Source organism: Macrobrachium rosenbergii, chromosome 50, assembly GCF_040412425.1.
Source record: "Macrobrachium rosenbergii isolate ZJJX-2024 chromosome 50, ASM4041242v1, whole genome shotgun sequence".
Lineage (NCBI taxonomy): Eukaryota > Metazoa > Arthropoda > Malacostraca > Decapoda > Palaemonidae > Macrobrachium > Macrobrachium rosenbergii.
This window is the reverse complement of record NC_089790.1, coordinates 4,718,925-4,746,171: the sequence shown is the minus strand read 5'-3', so window position 1 is coordinate 4,746,171 and position 27,247 is coordinate 4,718,925. Positions and strand designations below refer to the sequence as shown.

The following is a 27,247-nucleotide window of genomic DNA, read 5'->3' as shown; positions in this document are numbered from 1 at the left end:
TATATATATATATATATATATATATATATATATATACTGAAAGTTTAAAGCGTCTCTTAGTGAATAACGATGATTTACGCCGCCGATTCAGAAGATCTGGGAATGGAACTGAAAATGATTTTCACTTTCATTCACAAACTTCGCAGAGTCCGGCAAAAATTCCTTTCGGCGCCAGGGTGCAAGACACACGGACCTTTACAACCATTTAGAAGGATTTCTTTCATAAGAGTCGAGGAGATGTGGGGTCTGTAAAATGAGTCCTATTCTAGATCTGGAAAGGAAAATGCTGAAAAGAGCTTAATTGCAGGATTAAAAAAAACCCCCAAAAAAAAGTCCCATTCATAACGAAATGTCTCTGTGCACTTTTTTTGACAGCTAACTGGAGTGGGAAATATCGTTTCGAGCAACAGAAGTCTCTTAAACAACTTTCAGTCAATTGAAAGGATGATATTTTACTAAATAAAAATAGATGGGATAAAATAGGTAAAAAACCAAATAAAATCTAATTTTCCAAATTACGCAATATTATGACAAGTGAAACACAAGACTGAAACTGACAACTTGCCTGCTATAGCCAAGAGAGAGAGAGAGAGAGGAACCGGTGACTTCCACACGTGCCACGGCAGTGCTAAAGATAATTTTACAGTTTCATGTTCGCTTTTGAAAGTCAGGAAATATTGGCTGAAGTGGATGCAAGGCTGAAGTGGATGCAACGGAAATGGATAGTTTTGAAATTAGTTGAGGAATATACCCTATTTTCATCTCCCTCATTCTGCATACACACACACATACATATATATATACACATACGTACATACATACATATATATTATACACACACACACACACACACACATATATATATATATATATATATATATATATATATATATATATATATATATATATATATATAAGTATAGTGTGTATGTGTGTGTGTGTGAAGGTATTACCTGGCTAGCTCTCTTCATGAAAGACAAGCGTAGATGCTGAATGCGAATACAAGAAAAAAAATTCAATCCGTGGATATGAACGGCTTACGAGGTATATGACTATGAAAAGAAAAGCGGGTGAAGATAGTGGAGATATGTTAAACAAAGTGGATCAGTTTGTTTAGAGATGGCTTGGTCATGTGGAAAGAATGGAAGACAATAAGTTGGTGGAGGGAGTACAAATAATTTGGAAAAATTTGGGGAAGAGAAGGACCCTTGGGGGTTAAACCTTAATAAGTTAAGCAAGCAGAGACGCCACACTTGAACTGCGAGAACATATTCAGAATGTCTCACAAATAAGCATGAAGAACCTTTCTTAAAGCAGTGAAGAACACAAAGTGTGATGTTAACTAATTTACAAGAGCAGGCATCAAAGTTACTAACATTTTAGGAAGTTACTGGTTTATACAAAAGTAAAAAATGCGCCGCAGTTTCTTCAGCGCAATCGAGTTTTCTGTACAGCGTATAATCAAGGCCACCGAAAACAGATCTATCTTTCGGTGGTCTCGGTATAATGCTGTATGAGCCGCGGCCCATGAATCTTTAACCACGGCCCGGTGGTGGCCTGTCCCACATCGTTGCCAGATGCACGATTTTGGCTAACTTTCACCTTAAATAAAATAAAACTACTGAGGCTGGAGGGCTGCAATTTGGTATTATGTTTGATGATTGCAAGGTGGATGATCAAAATAGCAATTTGCAGCCCTCTAGCCTCAGCTGTTTTTTAGATCTGAGGGCGGACGGACAGACAAAGCCGGCACAACAGTTTTCTTTTACAGAAACCTAAAAATGGTGAACACGTCTAGGAGAAGAACTGTTTCCCCCGGGCAGTGGGAAATTTGCATACGCAATTTTCCGGTGCAAAGAATATTAAAAGTCTAAAGTCTACAGAAGGTTCGTGGATATCTAATATCCAACCTACCTTTTTTATCGAAAAAAGACTGAAACAATGTCGGCAGCTTGTCAAATAGACCTTCAGTTAAAATCACTAAATAAACAACAGCAAAAACCTGAATAAGACAACATAATACATAGATAATAACTATGCACTATCAATGCTATTTGTCCCTAATGAAGTATTTGATACAGCAATCCATATGCTTAAGAAACAGGACTTAAGAATAAGGGATGTAGACAAAGCAATAACATGGTTCGGGAGTTATTAAAATTTTGACCTGGTGATTATTGCAAAATGCAACTGAATTTGCAACACTGAGCAATCTTGCAGAAAGTTCTACGGAAGACGACGCTTCATGTTTAGATTTGCTGCAAAGCTTCCCCAGAGAGCAGCACTCCTTGGCTCTAGTTTCTTCGACTTATCTGAATTGTCATTTATTTATTTCTTTTATCAGTTTTCCCTCTTTCCTTTTGCAGGACGTTTTCTGCACAGGAGTCATCCGCTATTCAGCAGCTATAGCATAACGTCTTGTTTTTCAAACTACCTTTTTGCTATGGAAAAATCTGACAAAAAATAAAAACTTTAAAAAATACTGCGTCCAGAATTGTCAGTCCTACTTCTGAGAGAGAGAGAGAGAGAGAGAGAGAGAGAGAGAGAGAGAGAGAGAGAGAGAGAGAGAGAGAGAGATAATGATGAATTAAACGACTCGTAATGTACAACCACACAAACTTGAGGCGTTAATCAAGAACTTGCTCCCAAAATTTTCCTTGAAGTTAAGTCTCATAAATCACTCGGCCCGAGATACTGGCTGAAACTGCATTTCTCCAGCTTCTCCTTCATATGTCTCCGAGTCACACAGAATCCCAACCACGGCAGACAGGGTGTTTCGTGACCGTGAAATGAGCGTCCTCTCTCTCTCTCTCTCTCTCTCTCTCTCTCTCTCTCTCTCTCTCTCTCTCTCTCAGAAGTAGAACTGACCATTTTGGATGCAGAATTTTTTAAATTTTTACGTTTTGTCAGATTATTCTTTAATATTCAAGTGTTTTCCATAGCAAAAGGTAGTTTCAAAAACAAGACGTTATGCTATCTGATAGGAAATACTTCTCTAAATGTGAATGCTTGGTTGATGTTGTATTTACTAATCTCTAAATGTGAATGCTTAGTTGATGTTGTATTTACTATTATTATTTGTTAAAACCTGCGATATTCGAAGGGTAAATCTACGGAAATAACAAATTTTCCAACTCCCGCAAAACCGTCGATGTTTGATTCAGTGTTCATTACGGTCTGAATTATTAGCCTCAAGGCAATGCAGGCAGCCTGAATTAGGTAAAGAATTAAATCGTTGATATTCTGACTTTGTGACCATCCCAAACATATCTCATTATTGCATATTAACTTATAGTTTTCCAGAACCGTACGGTAATGGATTGTCGGCATTCATTTGTAAAATATGGAACATCACTGCAACATTAATATGGACTGAACAGCAACTAATCGCCAAATCTTTACAAAACGCATCAAAAACTCATTCTTGGGAGGGCGTTCACCTAATGAATGTGTTTGCCGTCATTCATCCAAAGCAGTTCAACCATGATCAAGTTATTTTGTTGATACACACATACATGCCGACAAAATGTTTAGCCCTATGCAAAATTAAAAAACAACTTCGCGTCTTAAAAACAAAATCATCATGGGAAAATCATAAGTACATGACACCTATTTCAAAGAGAATTGTATCACAGAAGCGAGATAATATGTATATATATATATATATATATATATATATATATATATATAAACGTCCTTTAATATAATATATAATATATATATGTTATTTTATGATAATATATATCGAACCAGCGACGGACGGGAATCAGATCAAACTAACCAGTCGGACTGGTTGTGTGTCACTCATGTTCAAAAATTTTTTTAATCACCTAAAATGCTCGACGACTCTATTACTAGTACTGTTTGTAAGCTCCAAATGAATTAAATTCGTCATATTGCTATATTATTTATATATATATATATATATAAATATATATATATCGGTAATCAAACTGTCAGCATCAATGTCATCAAAAATTTTTTTTAATTCGTACTGCTCGACGACTCTCTAGTACTGTTCCAAAAGTTTTCGCTCGTTGCTCCGTTTTTTACTCCACATTTCAAACCGTCGGTACGAGCGTCACAAACTCTTTTTACTACTTGTGTGTACCGGCAACTGTTCCACATATCTCTGAAGATTTTCACACTCGGTTTCATGCCGGAATTTTTCGTCTTTTTTATGTGCAGAGAGAGAGAGAGAGAGAGAGAGAGAGAGAGAGAGTTCTCCGCACATTCTCAAACAGTCGACAAAAGGTGCCTCGGATGCTTTTCAAAGTTGGCGCCTGTAAGTTCGCGCTCTAGAGATTCTAAAAGGGGACTAAGAATTTCGGTATTATATTTCTGAGAAGGTCGAGAAGACCTAAGGTTAAAGAATTAAGTACAGGAATTAAAACTTAAATAACAGTACCACAAAGGATGAGTTATTATTATTATTATTATTATTATGATAATAATAATAATAATAGTGAAGACATCCACAATGATATGTTTTATATACTTACATGTAATATATGTACTTATATGTAATATATACTTACATTTACATCATTGTGACTTTCTTCACCATCTTAGTGACCCGTGTGATAATGAGATTTTTATAAATAATAATAATAATAATAATAATAATAATAATAATAATAATAATAATAATAATGCAAATTTTAAACCCATTAACAATATTTCAAAATTATGCCTTTTAGACCTGGACTCGTCCGAAAAGAATACTTTATATATATATATATATATATATATATGCTAATCACTCAGAAATGGGAGAGGAGTACTCTGAAGCAGTTACAAACTAACAATAATTAAAGAATGGGAAATACAGTCATTTCTAAGGAACGAAAAGAAAACCAACTTAAATAAAATAATGAGGTAATATGCCTACTAAGAATTGATCTATCTATCTATCTACACGGACACATACTATATACACATATGTATACGCACTTATATACACATGCACAGTAAATTACAACAGCCAAACATGAGTAGATCTGTGACGGTCTAGCAGTCGGGCGCGACAATCCCTAATATGGATTAATCATTCGGATCACTAGATTGATACCTGTTCCAATTTAGTGACACGGCGTTTGGACCCTGTTGAACCATCGCCTCTTGGGAGGGGACAAAGATTTCACGATAAATGTCTGTTGTTACAGTTCACGTGTTAATATTTCATGCAGATTCATCTATCTGTATTTGGATAGACAGCGTTATTCTCTCTGTATCAAGTTAATGGACTGTCTGATGAATTTTTGACATTTGGGCTATTAATTCAGAAATGGCAACTTACGATCATTCAGTACCATCGTTTCTCAGGTAAAAGTTTCTTGTTACATAAGGAAATTACATGCCGAATATATTAGTACTGCAATTACCTCTGATAAGGTGGTTATGCTTTTGCTCAGATTTGTTTATTTGTTAGACTGTTTATTAGCAGGGTTACGCAAAATGTTATGTGATCTTTTTTTACAACAGTTTTTTTTTTCTAAAACAAGCTTCGTGACTGGCAACAAATGATGGAGTTTTTGGGACGGGCCGGGATCTGAAGCAGGGCGTTTATCAGAGGCTTATAAATGCTCTTGTTAACTGAGGGAAAACATTAAAACCTTATAAGAAACGAAACTGAACGGTTTTAAAAATCGAGGTAATCCGAGATTTTTGAGTTTCCTGGGCACGGCAAAGGGGGGCGAAGCACTGACAGCCGAGATGAAAGTCCAAAGTTTTAGTCCAGAAATTTATATAATTCGAATTTAAAGGCCGGAGGATCGACCTTAAAGAAAACGACAGTGGAAAATAAGTATTTCTCATTTCTTGGAATGAAATTGTATCCTGATGGGAGAGTTGATTTGGTCATTTCCAGCCATTTATTGTTAAGACACTACCGGGCTTTTCAGTAAGTTCTACCTGCTCTCCTTTACTTTCTTTTACCGATAGGAACATGCCCTGGAAAAACAGCCAGATAGAAAACCTTTTCTTAGTTCCCAGGACACAACATTGATAAAAACAGAAATATCCACACATGCTCGAGCCAAAGTTTTGTGACGGATAAAAGTCCCTACAGGAAACAGGGAATTTCAGGGATTCAATAGCCTCTTCATCCCCAAAAAAAGGGAGACCCTTCCTGAGAGAGCCGAGTCTTTCACGAGTGTTAATTAGTGGCCCACCAAAGACCGAACCTTGCTTATTGTTAAAGGGATGCCCACATTTTCCAAAGAAGGATATCTGGTAAGTTTTTGGGACTGAACTTCGACAAAGCTTACAAAGACTCGCGGCTAGTTTGTAGATAATTCTTTAGTACGTTAACAGATAACTCTAGATAAAACTTATATTGCAATTATGGTGACCCAGACTGAGGTTTTGACTTCAATGCGTGACGAGCAATAAAACCAAAATATCAACTGGCTCTCCTTTCATCTAATATAAAAGAGGATAAATATTTCAGGAAAAACGAAAATATCAATACTAAGTAAATCAAATAAAAACATTTATATTTCCAAATTCTATCGGAAACTCCAACAAAAACACGAGCGCTCCAGGGACACGAACAGCGTATGAAGAAATAAAAAAACCTACAAGCGTAAAATCCTTTCATGATATAAGGTATCGGTAACAAAAAACATCGCCGGGGAAAAAAACACCAACCACGGCGGAGCAATTTGGGCGAAGCAAAAGTATCTGGAACAATATCAAATTTTAACGAACTGGAGCCTATATTTTAGAAAAATAGAAGAGAAGGCTTCCACCAGTAGAGAGAGAGAGAGAGAGAGAGAGAGAGAGAGAGAGAGAGAGAGAGAGAGAGAGAGAGAGAGAGAGGCTTGACTGAATATACCCTGAAATAAAATGTTATGTGCGAGCTGGAACAATTTACATATCGTCCTTTGCAAGTTACTGCTACAGGTAAGAATGGGTCGGAGAGAGAGAGAGAGAGAGAGAGAGAGAGAGAGAGAGAGAGAGAGAGAGAGAGAGAGAGAGTCTATATAAACGAGGATTGTGTTCATATATGGATATAAATTTGCAATCACTAAAATTGCGTACATATTCTACAGCAACATAGTAAAAATGACTAACTTTACTATCGAGAATTCATACAATAACATTAAAATATACCGATCAAAAAACATTCTAACGTTTATTGCATGTATGTATGTATGTATATGTATATATATATGCGTTTGTGTGTATGTGCGCTTTATCGTCGCATAACCCTCAGCATTTTTATATTTATATTTTATATTTTATATTTAAATATTCAGTATGCCTCGGGAATAACTTACACCCAAGGGAATCATATTTGATGAGTGCTTCGTCACCAGTGGGATTCGAACTCCTGCCTAGTTGAGATACAACGATTTACAGTGACTCTTGACCACTGAGCCATGGTGGAGATGGGTTGACATTGAGGACCTTCCGTCCCAATACTTCTTCCATCCCACACATATATATATATATATATATATATATATATATATATATATATATATATATATATATATATATATATATATATATATACATTACCCAATAAACTCTTCAGACAATTCTCATCTAAAAGAAAGGGAAAATAAACAAACGTTCCTTTCAACTTTGTGTGTATCTGTTTGTTGTTCCGAGTTACCTCTTTGTTCATGCAGGGTCATGAATAATTAACCAATGACTTCAAACGTTTGGACTGCCACTCTCTCGCTTCTGAGACCCCTTTTCTCGAGGGTATGCTATGGCACACTTCTGTCGCTTTTCTCTGTCGTAGATTTTGTTCCTTTATATTTATCATTTGTTTAAAAGTTATGTCAATCACAAACAATACTTTTTACAACAAACTCACAATCGTACGCAGTACATTTTACAGTAATCTCTCAATCATACACAATGCTTTTCACAGTAATCTCTCAAACATACACAATACTTTTTACAGTAATCTCTCAATCATACGTACAGTTATCTCTCAATCATACAGAATACTTTTTACAATAATCTCCCACCCATACACAATACTTTTTACAGTAATCTCCCAATCATACACAATAAACTTTACAGTAATCTCTCAATCATACACAATACTTTTTACAGTAATCTCTCAGTCATACATACAGTAATCTCTCAATCATACACAATACTTTTCACAACACTCTCTCAATCATACACAATACTTTTCACAACACTCCCTCAATCACACACAATACTTTTCACAATAACCTCCGAGTCCTACACAACACTTTTAACAATAACACACGCCCCGGACAAAACGAGAAGAGTGACATGACTGACCTACAGCAACGGACACGGAGAATACAGTGTTGGCAGCGGCCAGTGACAGCGACAGCCTGACTGTAGGTGACATGGGACGCTTGACCCAGGGCGTGGCACACACGACGGCGCAGCTCACGACTCCCGACAGCAGGCAGAAGGCGATGATGACCTGCAGAAGGAGAAGAGTGAGGACCTCTTGTGAGATTTAAATGGAATGGTGAATGGGTATAAGCAAGACAGAATAATGGATGAAATAAAGGATAACGTAGAAACATTAAGAAAAAGGAGGAAAAGACTCTCAAGTTTAAATGGAAAGATGAATGGGTAAAGAAGACAGAATAATGGATGAAATAAAGGTTAAAATTAACAATATGGTTAATGAAAGGAGGAATGAGAATTAAAATGATAAAACAGAATAATGGATGAAATAAACGATAATTGTAGATGGTTAAAACTGATATAAAAGAAGGGAATGAATGAGAAGCCAATGAGATAAAGGGGGCATAATGATGAAATTGAGACAGTGAAAAAGATCTACAATTCTTATTACTTATGATGAGCAATAATTCATAGAGTGCAAACCCAAGACAACAGACCTGCAGAGAAATATAACAGAGAAGTGATACCAAACGCAAAATAAACTCTGGAGTCCTCAGAGTCATTGCATTAACTGTTAATGTCATAAAAATCATTCATGAACATTAGTGGCCATAATAGAAAAAAAAAATAAAAAGGAAAATCAAGTGCATTCACAAAGGGAAGTCAGTTATAATGGGGTTACTTATTCATAATGCAAAAAAGAAAATAATAAAGAACAAAAAATTCTAATTATATCGTGAAATGACTTTGGAGAGGCTTCTGATTCTATAAAAAGAAAAACAATTAATAGAAGCTTTAACGAAATACAGGATCCTAAACTAATAATTACAATAACATATATAAATTATACACACACACACACACACACACACACACACACACACACACACACACATATATATATATATATATATATATATATATATATATATATATATATATATATATATATATATATAAGCTCTTGTGAAATACAAGATTCTAAACTAATAATTGTAATAACATATAAATTATATATACATGCATACATACACACTCACATGTGTGTGTGTATATATATATATATATATATATATATATATATATATATATATATATATATATATATATATATACATATACACACACACACACACACACACACACACACACACATATATATATATATATATATATATATATATATATATATATATATATATATATATACGAAGGAAAGCCCGAAATTCAATTTGTAAAAATGGTAAAAACAGCATAAGAGAAGAACGAAATAAATCTGCAGTTTTATTCCAAATATGATCCTACATCTTTATGAAAGATTTAAAAAAAGGGGAACAATATTTCAGAGTAAATATCAAAACACAACAATCCTGCTTTTTTGGTGGATGGCGGTGGGCTCCTAGCGCACTGGAGAGAGGAAACGATAAAAAACTTTAAAATAATGGACGTAAGTAGGGACTCTGGATTGTACATAAATAATATCAAGAGTAACATCTTAAATTTCAGGATGAAGGAGCAGCCACAAGTAACAGAGGCCGTGCGGAAAAAAAAAAAAACACCTAAAATAAGTGAAGACTCTCGCAGACAATTTTAATATAAGACCGAAAAAGAAAAAACGATAGGGACAGCCCCAAGATATGCTAACAACACCTATCCAACTATAACAAAATTAAAATTAATAACTTTAGAGCTAAAGGCCAACTTTCTATCAACCTCAGAGAGCACTGGAAGAATAAAGAGCGCCCCGTTATTGTCAAAATTATCACTTAACTCCAGAAATCGACTCCGTATTGCACAATTTCCAGTTGTCTTGAAAAGTGCCATTTCAAAAAAAAAAAAAAAAAAAAAAAAAACAAATGAGTTGGGAGAAATTATATAACTAAAAAAAAAGGGGGGGGGGCAATCAGGAGCTTTTCCATCCGAATTCTTTAGGTTAAAACTTTTTTCAATGCCCCTACATTAGAAGTTTCTAATCACAACTTTATTAAGGTCGGAATAACAGAGGTTCTGGATCAAGAAATGGTGGGTTTCCAACGGCCCATCATAATGAAGGACAGGTAATTATTTTTGTAGTTTGGTTGTCATATTATTATTATAATTTCCCTCAACAAGAGCATAAGCTACTTGCTTCTTGAGACTTTCAGTACTGCTGGTAGATACCCAGCGGAGAAAAGAGGAACCCAATGAAACAAATGAAGGCAAAATCCTGTGGGCTATGTATGATAAAATGATGAGGATTGAGTAACTTATAATCACGATGAAGAAGTACAGGAATAGAGACACATATGCAAATTAAAATTAAAACCTTCAACTCTACACACCCTGTTTGTTAATGTCGTCTAATTTGGTCAAAAGTTCTTTCGAAATAAATTCGTAGGAGTAAAGAAGGAATTACGTACGACTGGTTATCTTAACTGACATAACTCTTGAGATATTACTTTTGAAATAATCGAATAATTCTCAACTAAAAATCACAGTTGTGTATATAATTTTACGAAATAAAAATACAAATTAAAGTCTAACTGCAAATAAAACCAATTCAGTTCCAATATTTAATCAAACTCTTAAAACTCTTGAAAACGAAATAAAACCAGAACGCCAACAGAATTTTCTTAAAAACGTAAAACGAAAAAGAATTCAGACATCGGCCAAAGAATAAAGAAAAACCAGACCGCAGCCTGACATTAAATCACCTTCAGGCAGAAAAGTGAACGAAAGGCAACACGACCTCTGATATTTGGAAATAATTCCCCCTCCCCTCTCCCCAAAAAAAAAAGGGAAGGGGGAAGCTTCGCTCGACGTCTCGAAGCCCGGACATCTTAATTAATTATTTCGCAGAGTTCGGGACTTGAGGTTCGAAGTAAAACAGAATTTCACTAAGTTACTCTCGTCCCAGCGGTTTTAAAAGGAAAGTTCTTCGGGATTTTTAAGGGTGTATTAAGAAATACTCGGCGGCATCGACAAGGACGACGACAGAGAGAGAGAGAGAGAGAGAGAGAGAGAGAGAGAGAGAGAGAGAGAGAGAGAGAGAGAGAGAGAATCTTTCAACGGCTGTTTGACGTGATTAACGTTTGAGGTCACTGATTTGCAGTGGCCCCATTGCAGTGAACAATACCTTACTAGGGAAGATCACTGAACAATGTACGGAAATGAGGCTACTGCTATTCGTATCACTACCAGCCCTTCCGTCTGAAACTACTGATCTCACAATTTTCGCAAACATTCTGTGTGTCTCAGTGACATGGTGGAAAGTGACCGGTTTGTCCTCATTTCTACAACCACTTTTTTTTCCTGTCTGTGGCTCCATTAGTTCCAGTATGAAAAAAAAAACACACTTTCCTGCCCTGCAAGATCAGAACACTTGTGTACAGAATCTTATTTTCCATTAAGTAGGGACGACAAACTTACATAAGATACGATCCTACTTGTATTTCTTTGCTATGTCAATTCTCAAGTCACGTATGACTTCAGAATTGACATATCAAGGGAGTAATGATAGACTGTATTTTTCAAAATACAAAGAAGGATAAAATACAGTCTATCATTCACATTATTGTAGCTTTTTACTCAATATTTCCGATCGCAATATAGTGATGCACCACAGATATCAAGGTACCACGAATAGAATTGTCTCTGAACACTATACAAGTACCGCAGACTCTGTCACTGCCAAAAACAAAGTACAGTAGGCTCTGGGATAAGTCCTGATCATTGATATTCTGCTTTCCGGGCCGTTGGCTGTTGGGCAGAGTGCAACAGAAAATTGGGTAGGACAAGGGAACGCAAATGGATGCAGCAGGGGAGACATTGGCGAAATAATATTCCCGAGGGATCTGGCAACAATGGCTTTTGGCGTTCAATGTACCGTGCAGGCCACAATAAAGCCCACTCAACTGTCTCTTTTTAGTTTTACTTGAATGTTGTGTATATATATATTTTTTTTATTTTGCTGACCGATTTGGTCTGTGAAGAGAAATCTGTGATGTATTTGATATGAGGTTCATCAGTGAGAAAAGGTTCACACTAATATGTATTTGTTATTTATAAAGGAACAGTTTCATCAGATTCAGGAAACTCAGTAATTAGTTATTACATAAGTAGAATGGCTTCTTTCTCGGTAAATATAGCTATATATACATAACCTTAAGCAACAAAAAGCTTCACCCAATAGGAGGTCTCCGCCTGAAAGGCAAGAATTCGGATCAAGCAAAACAAATTTACATAATCCGTTGTCAGGCTGATAAAAATTCCAGTATTAAGCATTTTAAACTTAAAGCTTCTTACATACTTTGCTTTACTGACAACTTGCTGCGATATTACAATTGCATAAGTATCTGGTAAAAAAGTGGCTAGTAGATTCTGTATATATATATATATATATATATATATATATATATATATATATATATATATATATATATATATATATATATATATATATATATAGTATACGTATGCATATGCATATGTAATTTTAGCCAATATATTCACGGCAGCCTCCAGTTCTCTGTTGACTGTGTAACAAATACTTGGAGGAAGAGAAGAGATTACGGACAGAAGGTGCGGATCTCCTGCGATTCCTGGATCCAGCCGTACCAGTGCTGGACACGTTTCTCGGGGATCAAGAGCTTACAGCCTATAAATACACATAAACACAAATTCTTACAGAGTACTGGATGAGCAGCAGCCAAAAACGTTTCAGAGAGATCAGGTTTACAGAGAGAGAGAGAGAGAGAGAGAGAGAGAGAGAGAGAGAGAGAGAGAGAGAGAGAGAGAGAGAGAGAGAGAGAGAGGCTTGCTGGATGAGCTTGCTAAAAGCTTGTGAAATAAAGGAGAGGTTTACTGAAAATCTTGAGAGAGAGAGAGAGAAATATAGAGAGAGAGAGAGAGAGAGAGAGAGAGAGAGAGGCAGCCTTGCTTAGCTGCAAATCTTGAGAGAGAGAGAGAGAGAGAGAGAGAGAGAGAGAGAGAGAGAGAGAGAGAGAGAGAGAGATGAGCTTGCTAAAAGCCTGTGAAATAAAGAAGAGGTTTACTGCAAATCTTGGATGAGCTTGAGCTTGCTAAAAACTTGTGAAATAAAGGAGAGGTTTACTGCAAATCTTGAGAGAGAGAGAGAGAGAGAGAGAGAGAGAGAGAGAGAGAGAGAGAGAGAGAGAGAGAGAGAGAAATAAAGAGAGTGAAATCTTGAGAGAGAGAGAGAGAGAGAGAGAGAGAGAGAGAGAGAGAGAGAGAGAGAGAGAGAGAGAGGCTTGCTAAAAACTAACGAAATAAAGAGGTTCACTGCAAATCTTGAGAGAGAGAGAGAGAGAGAGAGAGAAAGAGAGAAGAGAGAGAGAAGAGAGGTTTACTGCAAATCTTGAGAGAGAGAGAGAGAGAGAGAGAGAGAGAGAGAGAGAGAGAGAGAGAGAGAGAGAGAGAGAGAGGAGAGGCTTGCTAAAAACTTGAAATAAAGGAAGGTTTACTGCAAATCTTGAGAGAGAGAGAGAGAGAGAGAGAGAGAGAGAGAGAGAGAGAGAGAGAGAGAGAGAGAGAGAGAGGCTTGCTAAAAACTAAAGAAATAAAGGAAGGTTGACTGCAAATCTTGAGAGAGAGAGAGAGAGAGAGAGAGAGAGAGAGAGAGAGAGAGAGAGAGAGAGAGAGAGAGAGCTTGCTAAAAACTAACGAAATAAAGGAAGGTTCACTGCAAATCTTGAGAGAGAGAGAGAGAGAGAGAGAGAGAGAGAGAGAGAGAGAGACAGGATTCTTATGACCTGCATCATCTACATACAAAGCCACTCACCGCAGATTGCCTCCCGCCAGACGACATCGTTCTATTGCTGCAGGTGGCCTTTTGTTTTCAACCTCGAGCAGCAGCGATGCTCCTCATATATAACTCCTCTCCTTTCTTATGCAGGCTTACTTTTTGTGGCTATAGCACCCAGCCGTGCCCTTTATTTATACTGCAAAGATTTGCCACAATAGACCAACATTATAAAGAGAGTTACAGCGAAAGTAAGTAGTGGCGCATTCACTGCAGCGGGAGGTCTCATATATATATATATATATATATATATATATATATATATATATATATATATATATATATATATATATATATATATATATATATGTAATAAAATATGTAATGTATATATATATATATATATATATATATATATATATATATATATATATATATATATATATATATGAAAATTCAAATATAATCTGATCCATCGTATTCTTTAGGCAGTCTTAGCTATAATGACTACTAAAACTCTCAGACTTGAAAGAACAATGTTTATTTACGTACGAAAAATAACATGATTTTAAAGAGCAGTGTACGTCAATACACTGATACTTTGATACTAAGTTATGGTGCGTTTGTAAGGTCTATCCATTAATTCAAGTTAGGTATCTCATAAGTAAAAAGTCTTTGTATATTGAAGAGGACAATGATATCAGCACATGAAAAGATCTTCCGCATTAAGGTCTGGTGGGGTGGGGAGGGCGGGGGTTTGGGGAGGAAGGCTGGAAGCTTAGGAATAATCAACTACGATCAAGGCTACTGTAACTCTCTAGAACGCATTTTAAAGGTCATAACTATACGCCGAATGAAACCAATGTCCCCTAATCCATTATTCTTCGGTAAAAATGGGTAGATACGTAACAAGAGAAATATCACCAATGGTCTTCCTATATCCTACTTACTTGACCTATATCTCAGACCTTAGTGAGAAAAGTAAGGCTCTTCCAAAGTTTTCGTTCTTTTCAAATAAGAATTTATGCAGCTTTCTTAAATTTAAGTACCCTCTCTTTATTTGGAGGGTGGTATAGACTCACTTCAGCAACTGTAAAATTAATTCAAATTACAAAGACATCGATGTCCTTGCTTTTAAAAAGATTAAATATAATTAGCTTTACCATGAACAAGACATAAGTCACATACCATCTATCCGGAAGTGCATGATCAAATATATTATATTTTTTTAACTGCATTTTACAATTATTAAAATTCTGTACATGATTTGAAGCATGTGAATATCAGATTAATTTTTTTTAGTTCGTTACAAAAGAAAGGGCAAATATGAACACAATTCTTTTACTGTTTTATTCATTCTTAGAAGCCCAATGCTATTGCAACAATTTTTTAATAAAAATGTTCATGTAACATGCAAGTAATAGATGCGCCGAAGTTTCTTCGGCGCAGGCGAGTTTTCTGTACAGCGTATTATCAAGGCCACCGAAAATAGATTATCTTTCAGTGGTCTCGGTATAATGCTGTATGAGCCACGGCCCATGAAACCCTCAGCCGGCCGTGGTGGCCTGTGCTGTTGCGTTGCTAGGAACACGATTATGGTTAACTTTAACCTTAAGTAAAAACTAATGAGGCTAGAGGGCTGCAATTTGGTATGTTTGATGACTGGACGGTGGATGATCAACATACCAATTTGCAGCCCTCTAGCCTCAGTAGTTTTTAAGATCTGAGGGCGGACAGAAAAAGCGCACAGAAAAAGCCATCTCAACACTTTTCTTTTACAGAAAACAAAAATGGCGCTTTATTGTACGCAAAACTGTAAAAGGCACTTTTAAAGCAAGAAACATAACTTTTAGTGCTCCATAATCCAGACTAATGTAATATAAAAAGTTTGTAGGATAAACAGTTATGATGCAATGTCGTGTTTTACCGTTCTGAAGAACTGTTAATTTCTTGATACGGGTGAAATGTCTCGTACGGAACTGTTGCTTTAAGTGTCAACATGTGACGTTTGTTTCAGAGAGAGAGAGAGAGAGAGAGAGAGAGAGAGAGAGAGAGAGAGAGAGAGAGAGAGAGAGAGAAGCACCTCATGTTAAAAATGGACCTTCTTTTTCAACTTTCCAAGGAAATGTGGACGTGTCAGGGCACGCTTTGGACGAAGATAAATTTCACTGCAATGTGAATAAAATAAGAATAATTAATTGAAACCGGAAAAGTCGAAAAAACTTAATTTCCAGAATTAACTGTAATATAACGTTGCTTTTTATAAACATAAGTTTTAAGCATGCATACGTAGTTATTATTGTTCATAATGAGAAGGGAATTAAATGGAATGAGAAAATTCAGAGATATTACTAAGAAATCCAAGAGAAAAGTAACAACAGAATATTTGTAAAAAAGAAGAAAAAAAAAAAAAAGTGGAAGAAAAAAGCGTGCGTGAGTGTACCTCAATGTCTCTAAGTCTCTTCAAACACTGAAAGACCAAGGACCACAGGCTATCTCACAGGTTCAAGTTTGAGAAAACAGGTCATATGGCCATCAAGCACTGTACGACAACTGAAGCAGTACCTGAGATGACCCAAAAGCAGTAATCTAGGTCATAGATACATACTGAAATCAATAAAGCAAAACATCTTCGAAAGGAAGAGTTGTTGAGAGTGCCCCACTTCCCGAACATAATTAGATCATGTAATCCTTCCCTCTTTAAGGCAACATAATTAGCAACACCAATATTGCGAGTGGGCTGTTACACAAGTATATGAGATTCACAATACTTGAGGATAATTGAGGAATCAGAAAAGAGAAGTCAGATCTCTTTCTAGGAAATCATATTTTGCTGTTCGTTCACTCCACAAAAACGTCTGCACACTTGTAAAGTCTGCTACTGAAATTTGTTTTTTGGTCTTATATAATGTAAAGATTCAAGCAGACTTATGGCACAATAATAATCAACATCCTCTCTCTCTCTCTCTCTCTCTCTCTCTCTCTCTCTCTCTCTCTCTCTCTCTCTCTCCAAATTCATAATTCCGTATTTCTGGATTTAAACAAGATTAAATTGTCTCATCACTCTGAACGAAAACTGCCAATGTCTGAGAGGTCATATTATTCAATATCTAAGACTTTTTTTTCTGCTTTTCCTAAAAGCTTCATTCATTTAGGAGGCAGTTATACCGAGTTGGTGGAAGAGAACTCCTATCTTTTTACCTTGGAGCTGAGTGCTCTCGCATTTTGAGCCGGAATAAAACTACTGCTCTTTCCTTTTTCTTCATGGAACTGATTGTCACACTCGTAAATATGGGTGGTTGTTCATGAAAGACCATCTTTAGAAAATAAGAGTATCAATAATACTGCGAATGACTAGCAGAAGGTGATCGTCAATGTCTCACTTGTAAATCCATATTGCAAAAGATTAAAATTGGGTCAGGGTGAAAATGAGATGAGTGTCACCATATGACATACGTATTTTAGATAGTATCAGTCTCTATAACAGACGGATATTGAAGGGGCTCTGCGTACTAATTGTTTTGATAGAAGGCATTTAATATTGAATGAATATAAAGGAGTACAGAATGCAATTACTGCTGAGGGACGAATTTTACTGCGACATAAAAGGGGGTGTTCTGAGAGATAGCGGGATTATTGTGCAGTTGTTGACTCGGCAAATTTGTCCCGGGATGCTGACCTAAAAATTGGTTATCTTTCGAAAGAATCGCATCATTGGAAGTTGACTGGGGAATTGATATTCTAATGAAAAAGATTGAATCACTGGAGAAGAGGGAGATGATTGCTCCCTATAGAGAGAAGGTAAATGATGAGGATAAAGTAACTGACGAGGATAAAGTTGAGGGAAGAGAACTTGTTGGTAAAAAGGTCTTCACAGACTTCCAGTGAAAATCACTTGGAAGGAAAATGAGGCTGTTATTGCACTCAGAGATATTGCAGTTATTGATACAAGGGCCACCTCGAGTGCCAATCTTGCTCTTAACTTTGGTGACAGTAGTAGTAAAGATGATGCTGAATCTGTGATACTTAACTTAGTAGGTGCTGTAACCCACCCAACCCCCCACCAAAAAAAAATCGGGAACTTAAAAAAAATTTATTTGTAATGTTTACAGTGAACAGAATGATATGGCTGATATACTAGTTAACAGACACTTTTATCTCCAGTTAATTCCTGAATTACAGAAGATACTGATATTCAAGAAACCTGCCGCAGGTGGGAATTCCCACATCGCTCTAAAATGTGCACCTGAAATTCGAAGAGAAACTCATAATAGCGGTGATATGGTGATGTCACCATGTGCACCATGTGGCACGCAAAATATGCGTGACAGATTCATGTGCTATTCTGCTTTGACCGTCAGGAATAACGGCGTACTGGGAGGGAATTTAAGTCCAAAAATTATATAAGTCTTAAAATTACTTTAAGTCCTAAAATTATAAAAAGAGTTTGCGGTAACTGAATTGGTCGTCATCTAATGAAATACTGCGCTTCGGGTTTTATCAAATGTATCGACTACGTGAGACAACGAACATAAGACACTGTACGTGGGCAAATGCCAATCATGAAAGCAAACATAACTGTCTCGGAGTGCGCCTGTCGGGAACAGAGCAACGCAAATTAAAATTAATGAGTGGCGAGTCTTTTCATATTAACACTCTGTGTAATTATGTGTTAACTGTAGACTGCTGACTGACTTCTAGCTGCTTATAATTAATGGAATAAAAGCTTTATATTTTTGCCTATTATAACAAGACTTTTAAGAATTTCCAGAAGTGTATCTTTGTTGTTGAGAGTTGTGATTTTGAATTTGTGACAAGTTATATGGAATATGTAGGGAGATTCACTAAGTGTCGTTACAAATGAGTGATAATCAGAGTGAGGGTCCTACAGAGATCCTTCGGTGAAGTTGGGACTAGATTAAGAAACCTCAAAACAGAAAAAAGGGCTTCCTTAACACCACGCCCTATTCACTTTTAGTCCTATTCTTTTTTTAATTCTTCTTCGGGTAAAAGAAAGTTGCCCATCCCAAAGACCTTTTCGTGAAAACACTTTTTGCTTGAAGTAATCGTTGGTTCAACTGACAGCTCGAAATTCCTTTCTATTTCTCATACTTAATAGCACACTTTTTCTCTACACAACAATACACTGAGCGTATTTTTGTTATCAAGGAGCCCAGAAACTGCCAACTTCCTTTACTCTACGGCATAACGAATCTCCCACCAGACAATTACCGCTTTTACCCAGCCCAGAACGGTCTTCCTTCCGTGAAGATTAAATGAAGTACAATGTTACAAGGGAACCAAAGCACGCAGCTAATTCTACGCCAAATGAACGCCATTAGGGCAGCGGACGGAACTCGGACAACCGTCAGCATAATCTAATTACACTGAATTTGGTATGGCCCGTACTATGAGCGTGTAGCAGGCGATTGCGGAATCTGACATTAAAATAAGGTAGGCCACACGACCGATTTAATTACTGGAATCCTTTATTCTTACTTCACAACAGCCATAAAACCGTCCGTTTGTCCTTATCCCCTCGCTAGAGGACCTGTGCATTAAGCAGTATCCACTACGCCAGCACTTTTCACACTGAGTTATTTATCAAAGACCAACGGTTCTTGTATTCACTGTTTGGTAACTGAGTTATTTATCAAAGACCAACGGTTCTTGTATTCTCTTACTGACTCAGTTATTTATAAAATCAACTTCCTTTTCCCTGTTTGGTAACTGCTTCTTTTATTTATTTTTTTTGGATTTTCAATCAGACAAAGATTTCACGAGACTTCTAATAAAAAGAAAACTTCCCTTTTTCCTTTTCAGCAAGTTTATTTTTTTTTATTTTCAATATATATATTTATATATATATCTTCGGATCTATAAAAGAAAACAAAAACATAAGCAATATATATATATATATATATATATATATATATATATATATATATATATATATATATATATATATATATATATATATATATATATATATATATATATATATATATATATATATATATATATATATATATATATGTATATATATATATATATATATATATATATATATATATATATATATATATATATATATATATATATATATATATATATATATATACACACATCTGTATATAAAAAGACGCCCGTCCATATGAATCTGTGTTATGTTAATGAAACGCCCTGGGAAGTAGCAGCAACGTTAATTACGCTAAAAAAAAAAAAAAGGGAATTTCCTGGCAAGTTGGGCGCCTAATGGAATCTCGCAGACTCCACAAAGAATGTGCACTCTGCCCCCATTAGCCGCTGCTAGTTTTCGGAACGCTCACAATAAATCTAATTATCACATCTAAAGCTTAATCGTGATGAGTTCGGAGACTTGAATGAGTCTTTACGTAAGAGGGAAAAAAAAAAAAAGGCTCGGGGCCAAGACGCTCTCATCAGACTTTGTTTTCTTTGGGAAGAATCTGGAGCGAATGATAGCACGAAAAATATTTACCCTGTTGTGTAACTTCTTGCGAAATGACAAGCAACTTGAAATGATCCATAAAAAAAGAGAATACGTCAAAATTGCAGAAAATGTTAACAGTTTTCACAATATTTCACAATAAAGATATTTCATCTAACGGAACAACTTCTTGCACAGTTTCCGTCACGTATTTCCGCGCACTTCGCGGTGAGATAAGGAAAAAAGAGACTTCTGGTAACTGCACGAAGTAGCGGCTAATGTCCTACAGATCAAATCGCGCTACACAAAACGTTCTGGGAAACGTTTCGGGAAACATTTGAGAGGTCTGACGTCTCATGCCTGGAAATCGGAAAGATGCTGGAGCAGCCATTACGCCCAAAGTAAAAGATACGATACGGGTTGAGGGCTGGAGATATATCATTCGGGGAATCCCTTTCAATAAGCATCTTCGGCGGGAGAGAGTCATTCACCCAAATTGCTTTTCGACCGTAAAATAATACTCTCGATAGGTTATTCAATCTGACACCGAGTAGGGAAAAATGTTTCTCTCTCTCTCTCTCTTTGATAGTTTTATCATGTGGAATCCTCTCACCACACGGAAAGCTCCTTGGGGGAGGATTCTCTGTCAAATGGATTTTAACTATAAAAGTCAAACAGATCAACTTTTCACAAGCATCATAAGTAATACTTGGCAGTGGCAACTTATCAGTCAGCATAATAAAAATGCATCCATAAATAGCTATACACAAATAACACACGATATATATATATGTATGTATGTATAAATATTTATACAAATAAATTTAATATATCTGTATATATATTTGTATACATATTTAAATATTTATACAACATAAATTTAATATATACATATATATTTGCATACATATTAATTTATATATACATATATACACATGGATACATATATATATATATATATATATACACATATATATATATATATATATATATATATATATATATATATATATATATATATATATATATATATATATCAACAATCACAAAACGCAGATTCAGTTGTGCGCACAAAACCAAAACACAGACATGATTTTAAACAAAACAACTATTCTATTTGCTTTATATGTATTCAAAAGCACGCAAAGCAAAACCTTCGCCTGAAAGCAGTTCTCGAAACATTTCACTCGGAAGCCTACAGATCAAATGGCGGTCAACGAAATGTTCTGGGAAACGTCCAGAACATTCTGAGAAACCTGACGTCTCTTGCCTGGAAATCGGAAAGAAGCTGCAAATAGCTATTACGGGCGAAGTAAAAGATATGGGTTGAGTGCTGGAGATACATCATTCGGGGAATCCCCCTTCAATAAGCATCCTCGCCAGGAGAGTGTCATTCAACCAAATTGCTTTTCGACCGTAAAAAACATACTCTCGATTGGTTACTTATTCTGACACCGTGCAGGGAAAATGTTTCCTTCTCTCTCTCTCTCTCTCTCTCTCTCTCTCTCTCTCTCTCTCTCTCTCTCAATGGGTTCTTTTAGATTGAATCCTATTACCATAAGAAAATCTCCCCTTAGAAGGATTCTCCGTCAAATGGATTTTTAACTGTTAAAGTCAAATAGATAGGCTTTTCATGTTTCATAATATTCCGCAGTGCCTACATATCCTTTAGTGTATTTAAAATGCATCCATACATAACTATACATAAATACCACATGAATATATATATATATGTGTGTGTGTGTGTATATACACACACACACATATATATATATATATATATATATATATATATATATATATATATATATATATATATATATATATATATATATATATATATATATATATATATATATATATATATATATATATATATATATATATATATATATATATATATATATATAATATATATATATATATTACACAGGACCTCATAGAAACTGGATGGTATCTAGCTGAGATATTTCTTCAATAAACGTTACAAGCTTTCCAGGGCTAACAGTCCTCATTGTCAAGTATCCGTCGAATGAACGGACACGTGGTCCAGCTGTATTTATATGTGTGTGGCCCCGCCCTCGTGACCTTGGCCTTTCTCTGCCCCAGTTCTTTCCAAGTGTGGATTTTCCATGTGGTTTCTTGTGTGTTTTGCATTTTTTTCCTATTGTAGAGTATATGATTTTTCATGTTAGGTTGTCTTCAAATCCGTTTCCACTGTTGCCTGCCATTACATTGCCTGCGCATGTTGTGAAGGCATTCTCTACAATCAGTCTGGCCGTTTTGTTTGTGTTCCTGTACAAAAAAATCATATTTTCCCAGTCTATTTTGTAGTTTTTTCCCAACAATGCTTGGCGACTGCCGACGTCTGATTATAGCGCTTTATGTTTTGTATGTGTTGCCTGCTTCGCTCTTTGCAAGATTTGCCTCTTCACAGTCTAGACAGGCTGCCATGTATACCCCACTCTTACCTCTTCCCCCTCCACCAACTTTTTGTTTCTAATTATTTTATTCCTAATGGTGTTTTTGTAACTGCCTATCAATTTGAAATTATCCAGCTTCCTGTTGATGGGTGTAATAGTGTTGTTGTCCGGGCCTGTAATTATTTTCTTCCCTTTCAAATGCTCCTTTTCTATCCCTTCCCTCTCCCCCCAAAATAGTTTTTTCTTGCCTTAATGTGTGCCTGTTCCCACCCATACTTAGGGTATCCTAATCTCCTAAAACTCTCCCTCTGGTATTCCAGCCCTTCATCCAAAAATTCGGGACTGCATATCCTATACGCCCTAATGGCCAACCCTGTCATTACTCCCGTTTTAATTGCTTTCCTGTGATTGGAGAACATATGTATGTATTAAATGGTGTGTGTTTTCTTTCTGTGTACCCTAAATTTTAAACTTTCCCCTTCCCTATTTGCCAGTAAGTCCAAAAAAGGGATTTCTCCCTCCTTCTATTATGATCTTGATTTGTTCTTTAATTTATTTATGTTTTCTACGAACCTGTGTAGTTCTTCCCTTTCTCCCTTATAAATAATCACGTCATCCACGTATCTTACCCATTTGATGAGTTTTAGTTCCCTTTATTTAACTTACCCACCTCTTCCGTTTCAAACCATTCCACAAAAATGTTAGCCAAGATCGGCGAAAGACTCGAATCCACAGCCATGCCATTTTTTTTTTTTTTGGACGTAATGAGTTTCGTCCCACTTAAACACACTGACGCTGAGGGCCGCTGACAACAATTTTACAAAACGTCATGATCTAAGTCACATGTATAAACGCCTTCCTCCATATTCTTTTTTATTGCTTCCATCGTCTTCTTGATTGATACGTTGGTCAACACTGATGTTACATCTAAACTTGCAAAATTGCAATCTTTTACTTTAATCTTGGATATTTCATCTATAAGGTTATGTCATGTTTTAGATGCCCCTCTGATACTAAACCCACCCATTTTCCCATTATGTTGGAAAGAAATTTCTCCACCCTCCTCTGCGGTGATCTCGTCGATCATGAAAACAAAATGAAAAACAAAAAACCAGGTAGGGAATATTCAGCGCATCAACCGCATACGGGTGTTTGTTTATGGAAAACTTGCGAAGCATAACAACATGTGACACTGACTTCATCCAGCTTTCCTCTACAATACTTGTCAGCTCTGGAATTTTCCACTGATTTCGTGTCCCACAATTTCCGTGCGGATCCTTTCTTTGGAAAGCGGGTAATTTCCCTCTTCTCCTCAAGTCCTGGGCTAGATAACGGCGGTTTTTAGATGCCTCGTCATTAAAGGACACTGCAAATTAACTGCTCGCAGCGGGAGGATCTAATTTACGCCCCAATTCAGCTCTGATAACGGAGGGATATGTACGTTCCCTTTTCAGCATTTCCTTTGGCCTCCCGCCCAAGGATCCGAAGACACCAGGTGCACTTCTTCCCCTAATCGTAAACCAACTTTCGCCGAGGGCACCTGAGGCTCCTCTGCGTAAGGCTTGCAGCGACGCGTTCTCGTCGTCAATTCTGCTTTGGATAACCGAGTTTAGACTGCTACCCAATCGATAATCTTCGGCGCTTCTTTGCGTTGTTTTTGTTTACAAGGAAAGCTTACCTTTCTGTATGCCACCAATACAGTGAGTTTATAATGCAGTTGTTGTTACAGTTAAAGTGACAGTATTTTAGCACAAGATAAAATAAGAAAATTTGGAAATTCGATAACTATCTAAATTTAATAAGTGAGAAAATAAAATAAGTGAGTACATATTTCCGTGTACACAGTTATAAGTATCGGTCTATTTACCTAGGCATATGCACGCACGCACGCGCAAATTATATATATATATATATATATATATATATATATATATATATATATATATATATATATATATATATATATTTGTATACATGTACTTTTTTGGTAAAATTTTACTATTCTCCCACGGGTTTGCGAAGGACATGTCCATGCCATCTCCACCTCCCTAACATCAACGAAACTTCATTATTTCCCTTATGGTATCGATTACTAAATAAACCCTATCATCTGATTTCTTATTAACTTCTTAGAGCTTTATTTTCAGATCGAAATAACGTAGTCTTTTAGTTATAGTTTCATTGTCATACCATGAATCATGTCTGTAAAGTAATACAGATTGCATTAGACCTGTTTTGATTTCCAAATCTTATTCACCCCGTCAATTGTTTGATTTTCATCTTTTAGTCTTTCGGCAAAACACAATTCTAGAGTCCCTATATTGGATAACATCACTGTTACTAAATATCTGAAAGCTTCAACCTTATTAATCTTTTCTACGTCTGATATTATTGCGTACCGCCTAGCCAGTATAACTGGTAACGTGTTGGCCTCGTATTCTCGGGGACCAGCGTTCGTTCCCCGTCAAGGCGCGGATAGTGAGACTGCCTACTGGATGATTACCGCCATGAGTGACGACATGGGTAGGGGGTTGGGGTTAGACGGCTGGCGTCCGCCCGAGAGGCAACAGCCTCAGAGAAGACTGAAACCTTTAACTTTAACCTCTGTGCAAACTCTGTCCTCATTACTTTCTGTTTTTCTTTGAATATATTTTATGTCTCATCTTTGTGAACAAACTCAGCAGCATCTGCTTATTCAAAGTCTGTTAACTTTCTGTCGTTAACCCAATCTAAACATTCCCTCCTACATCCCACCACTTTTTCATTCTGAAACTTATGAGGTGGGTAAACAACAGAAGTGAAACAACTTTCCTTTGTAGTGGCATCCAGCAATTTAGAGCAAATTTACTTGGCATGACCCGGCCAATATATACATACATACACACATACGTATATATATATACAGCGCATGGAATTCTTAACAGGGTACTCATCTTTATATTTTTAAGAATAAATATAATTGAGACGGGCAGTCTAATGCTATTTTCTACCTATGGCACATGACAAAAAATAAATAAATATATAAATAAACGAACCAAAGGTCTTGGTCTCAAATACATACTGAACTCTCCTCTGGAGGCAAAAGTCTTGAGAGTCAGGAAGAACGAATGCAGAGAGAAAATCCTAAATCTTGACAGCTGGAGATTTGGAAAGGTCACTGAACTAAGTAATCCCAGGATTACCGATTTCCCTAGTAAATGTGGGAAGAGGTATCCAGATGACTTCCAACGCCTCGTGGAGGAGAATTCTTCCCTTATGTTCGAGAGATTATTATGAGTAGCACGCACGCACACACACATATATATGTCTTTTTGTAATTCCGCAAATTTATTCTTTAAAAAACCTATTTTGGGAAGCTGTTACTAGCACCATGTTGCGACCTATTTAAGCAACTGACCAACAGATACCCGATACCCTGCTTAGATCAGTAGGGGCAGAATGCATTATTCAGGCGAAGGGACCCAAACAAGTTTTCAAAACGTGAGGTCGGTTCCGGGTTTCTCGTTGGTATTCTCTCTCTCTCATTAATCATTGAGCTAAAGGAAGAACTCTCTCTCTCTCTCTCTCTCTTTATATAGATATATATATATATATATATATTTATATATATATATAAACACAAACACTATATATAGACATATATATAAAATACACAAATATATATATAAATATATAATTGAATTGTATTTATATACTGTATATATAAATAAATATAAATAAATATATACATAAATAAATAAAAAAAAAAAAATATATATATATATATATATATATATATATATATATATATATATATATATATATATATATATATATAATCACCAATACCACTCCTGACATTCACCAGTTACAACGAAAACAATCCCACCGAATGACTGCTATCTCCCAGCATCAAAACTGGCTCACGAAACGACAAAAATGGCACACACCAACTTAATCTCCAAATACATACACACACACACACACAACCGTCCAAATAACCGGTCGTCGATCAACAGTGAAAGGAAAGGAAATATTTCCCCAACAGAAAAGCTGTTCGAACACTAATGACCAACTCTGATGACACTTGCCATTGTGACGTCGGTTTTAATTGGGAGTGGATGAAATCGAACGGTAATGAAGCGGTATCGTTGTGATAAGACGGCGACTAATTTCCAAATCGCTATCGCGGACGGAATGACAAAAGACTATATACAAAACTGAATTAAAAAGAAATATTGTATAATGTTCATTCACTAAACCACCATTGTCCACAACCATCGGTGGAGCTAGCTACTAATG

General features: G+C 36.1%; 1 protein-coding gene across 1 annotated transcript in view; it reads right to left on the bottom strand.

Annotated features, from left to right (window-relative positions):
• Window positions 1-27,247, bottom strand: part of LOC136832522 (lysophosphatidic acid receptor 1-like) — a 377,394-nt gene that overhangs the window by 42,706 nt on the left and 307,441 nt on the right. The window contains 1 exon segment of the mRNA XM_067093444.1: window positions 8,275-8,425. Within this exon segment, the coding sequence (XP_066949545.1) occupies window positions 8,275-8,425 (151 nt within the window).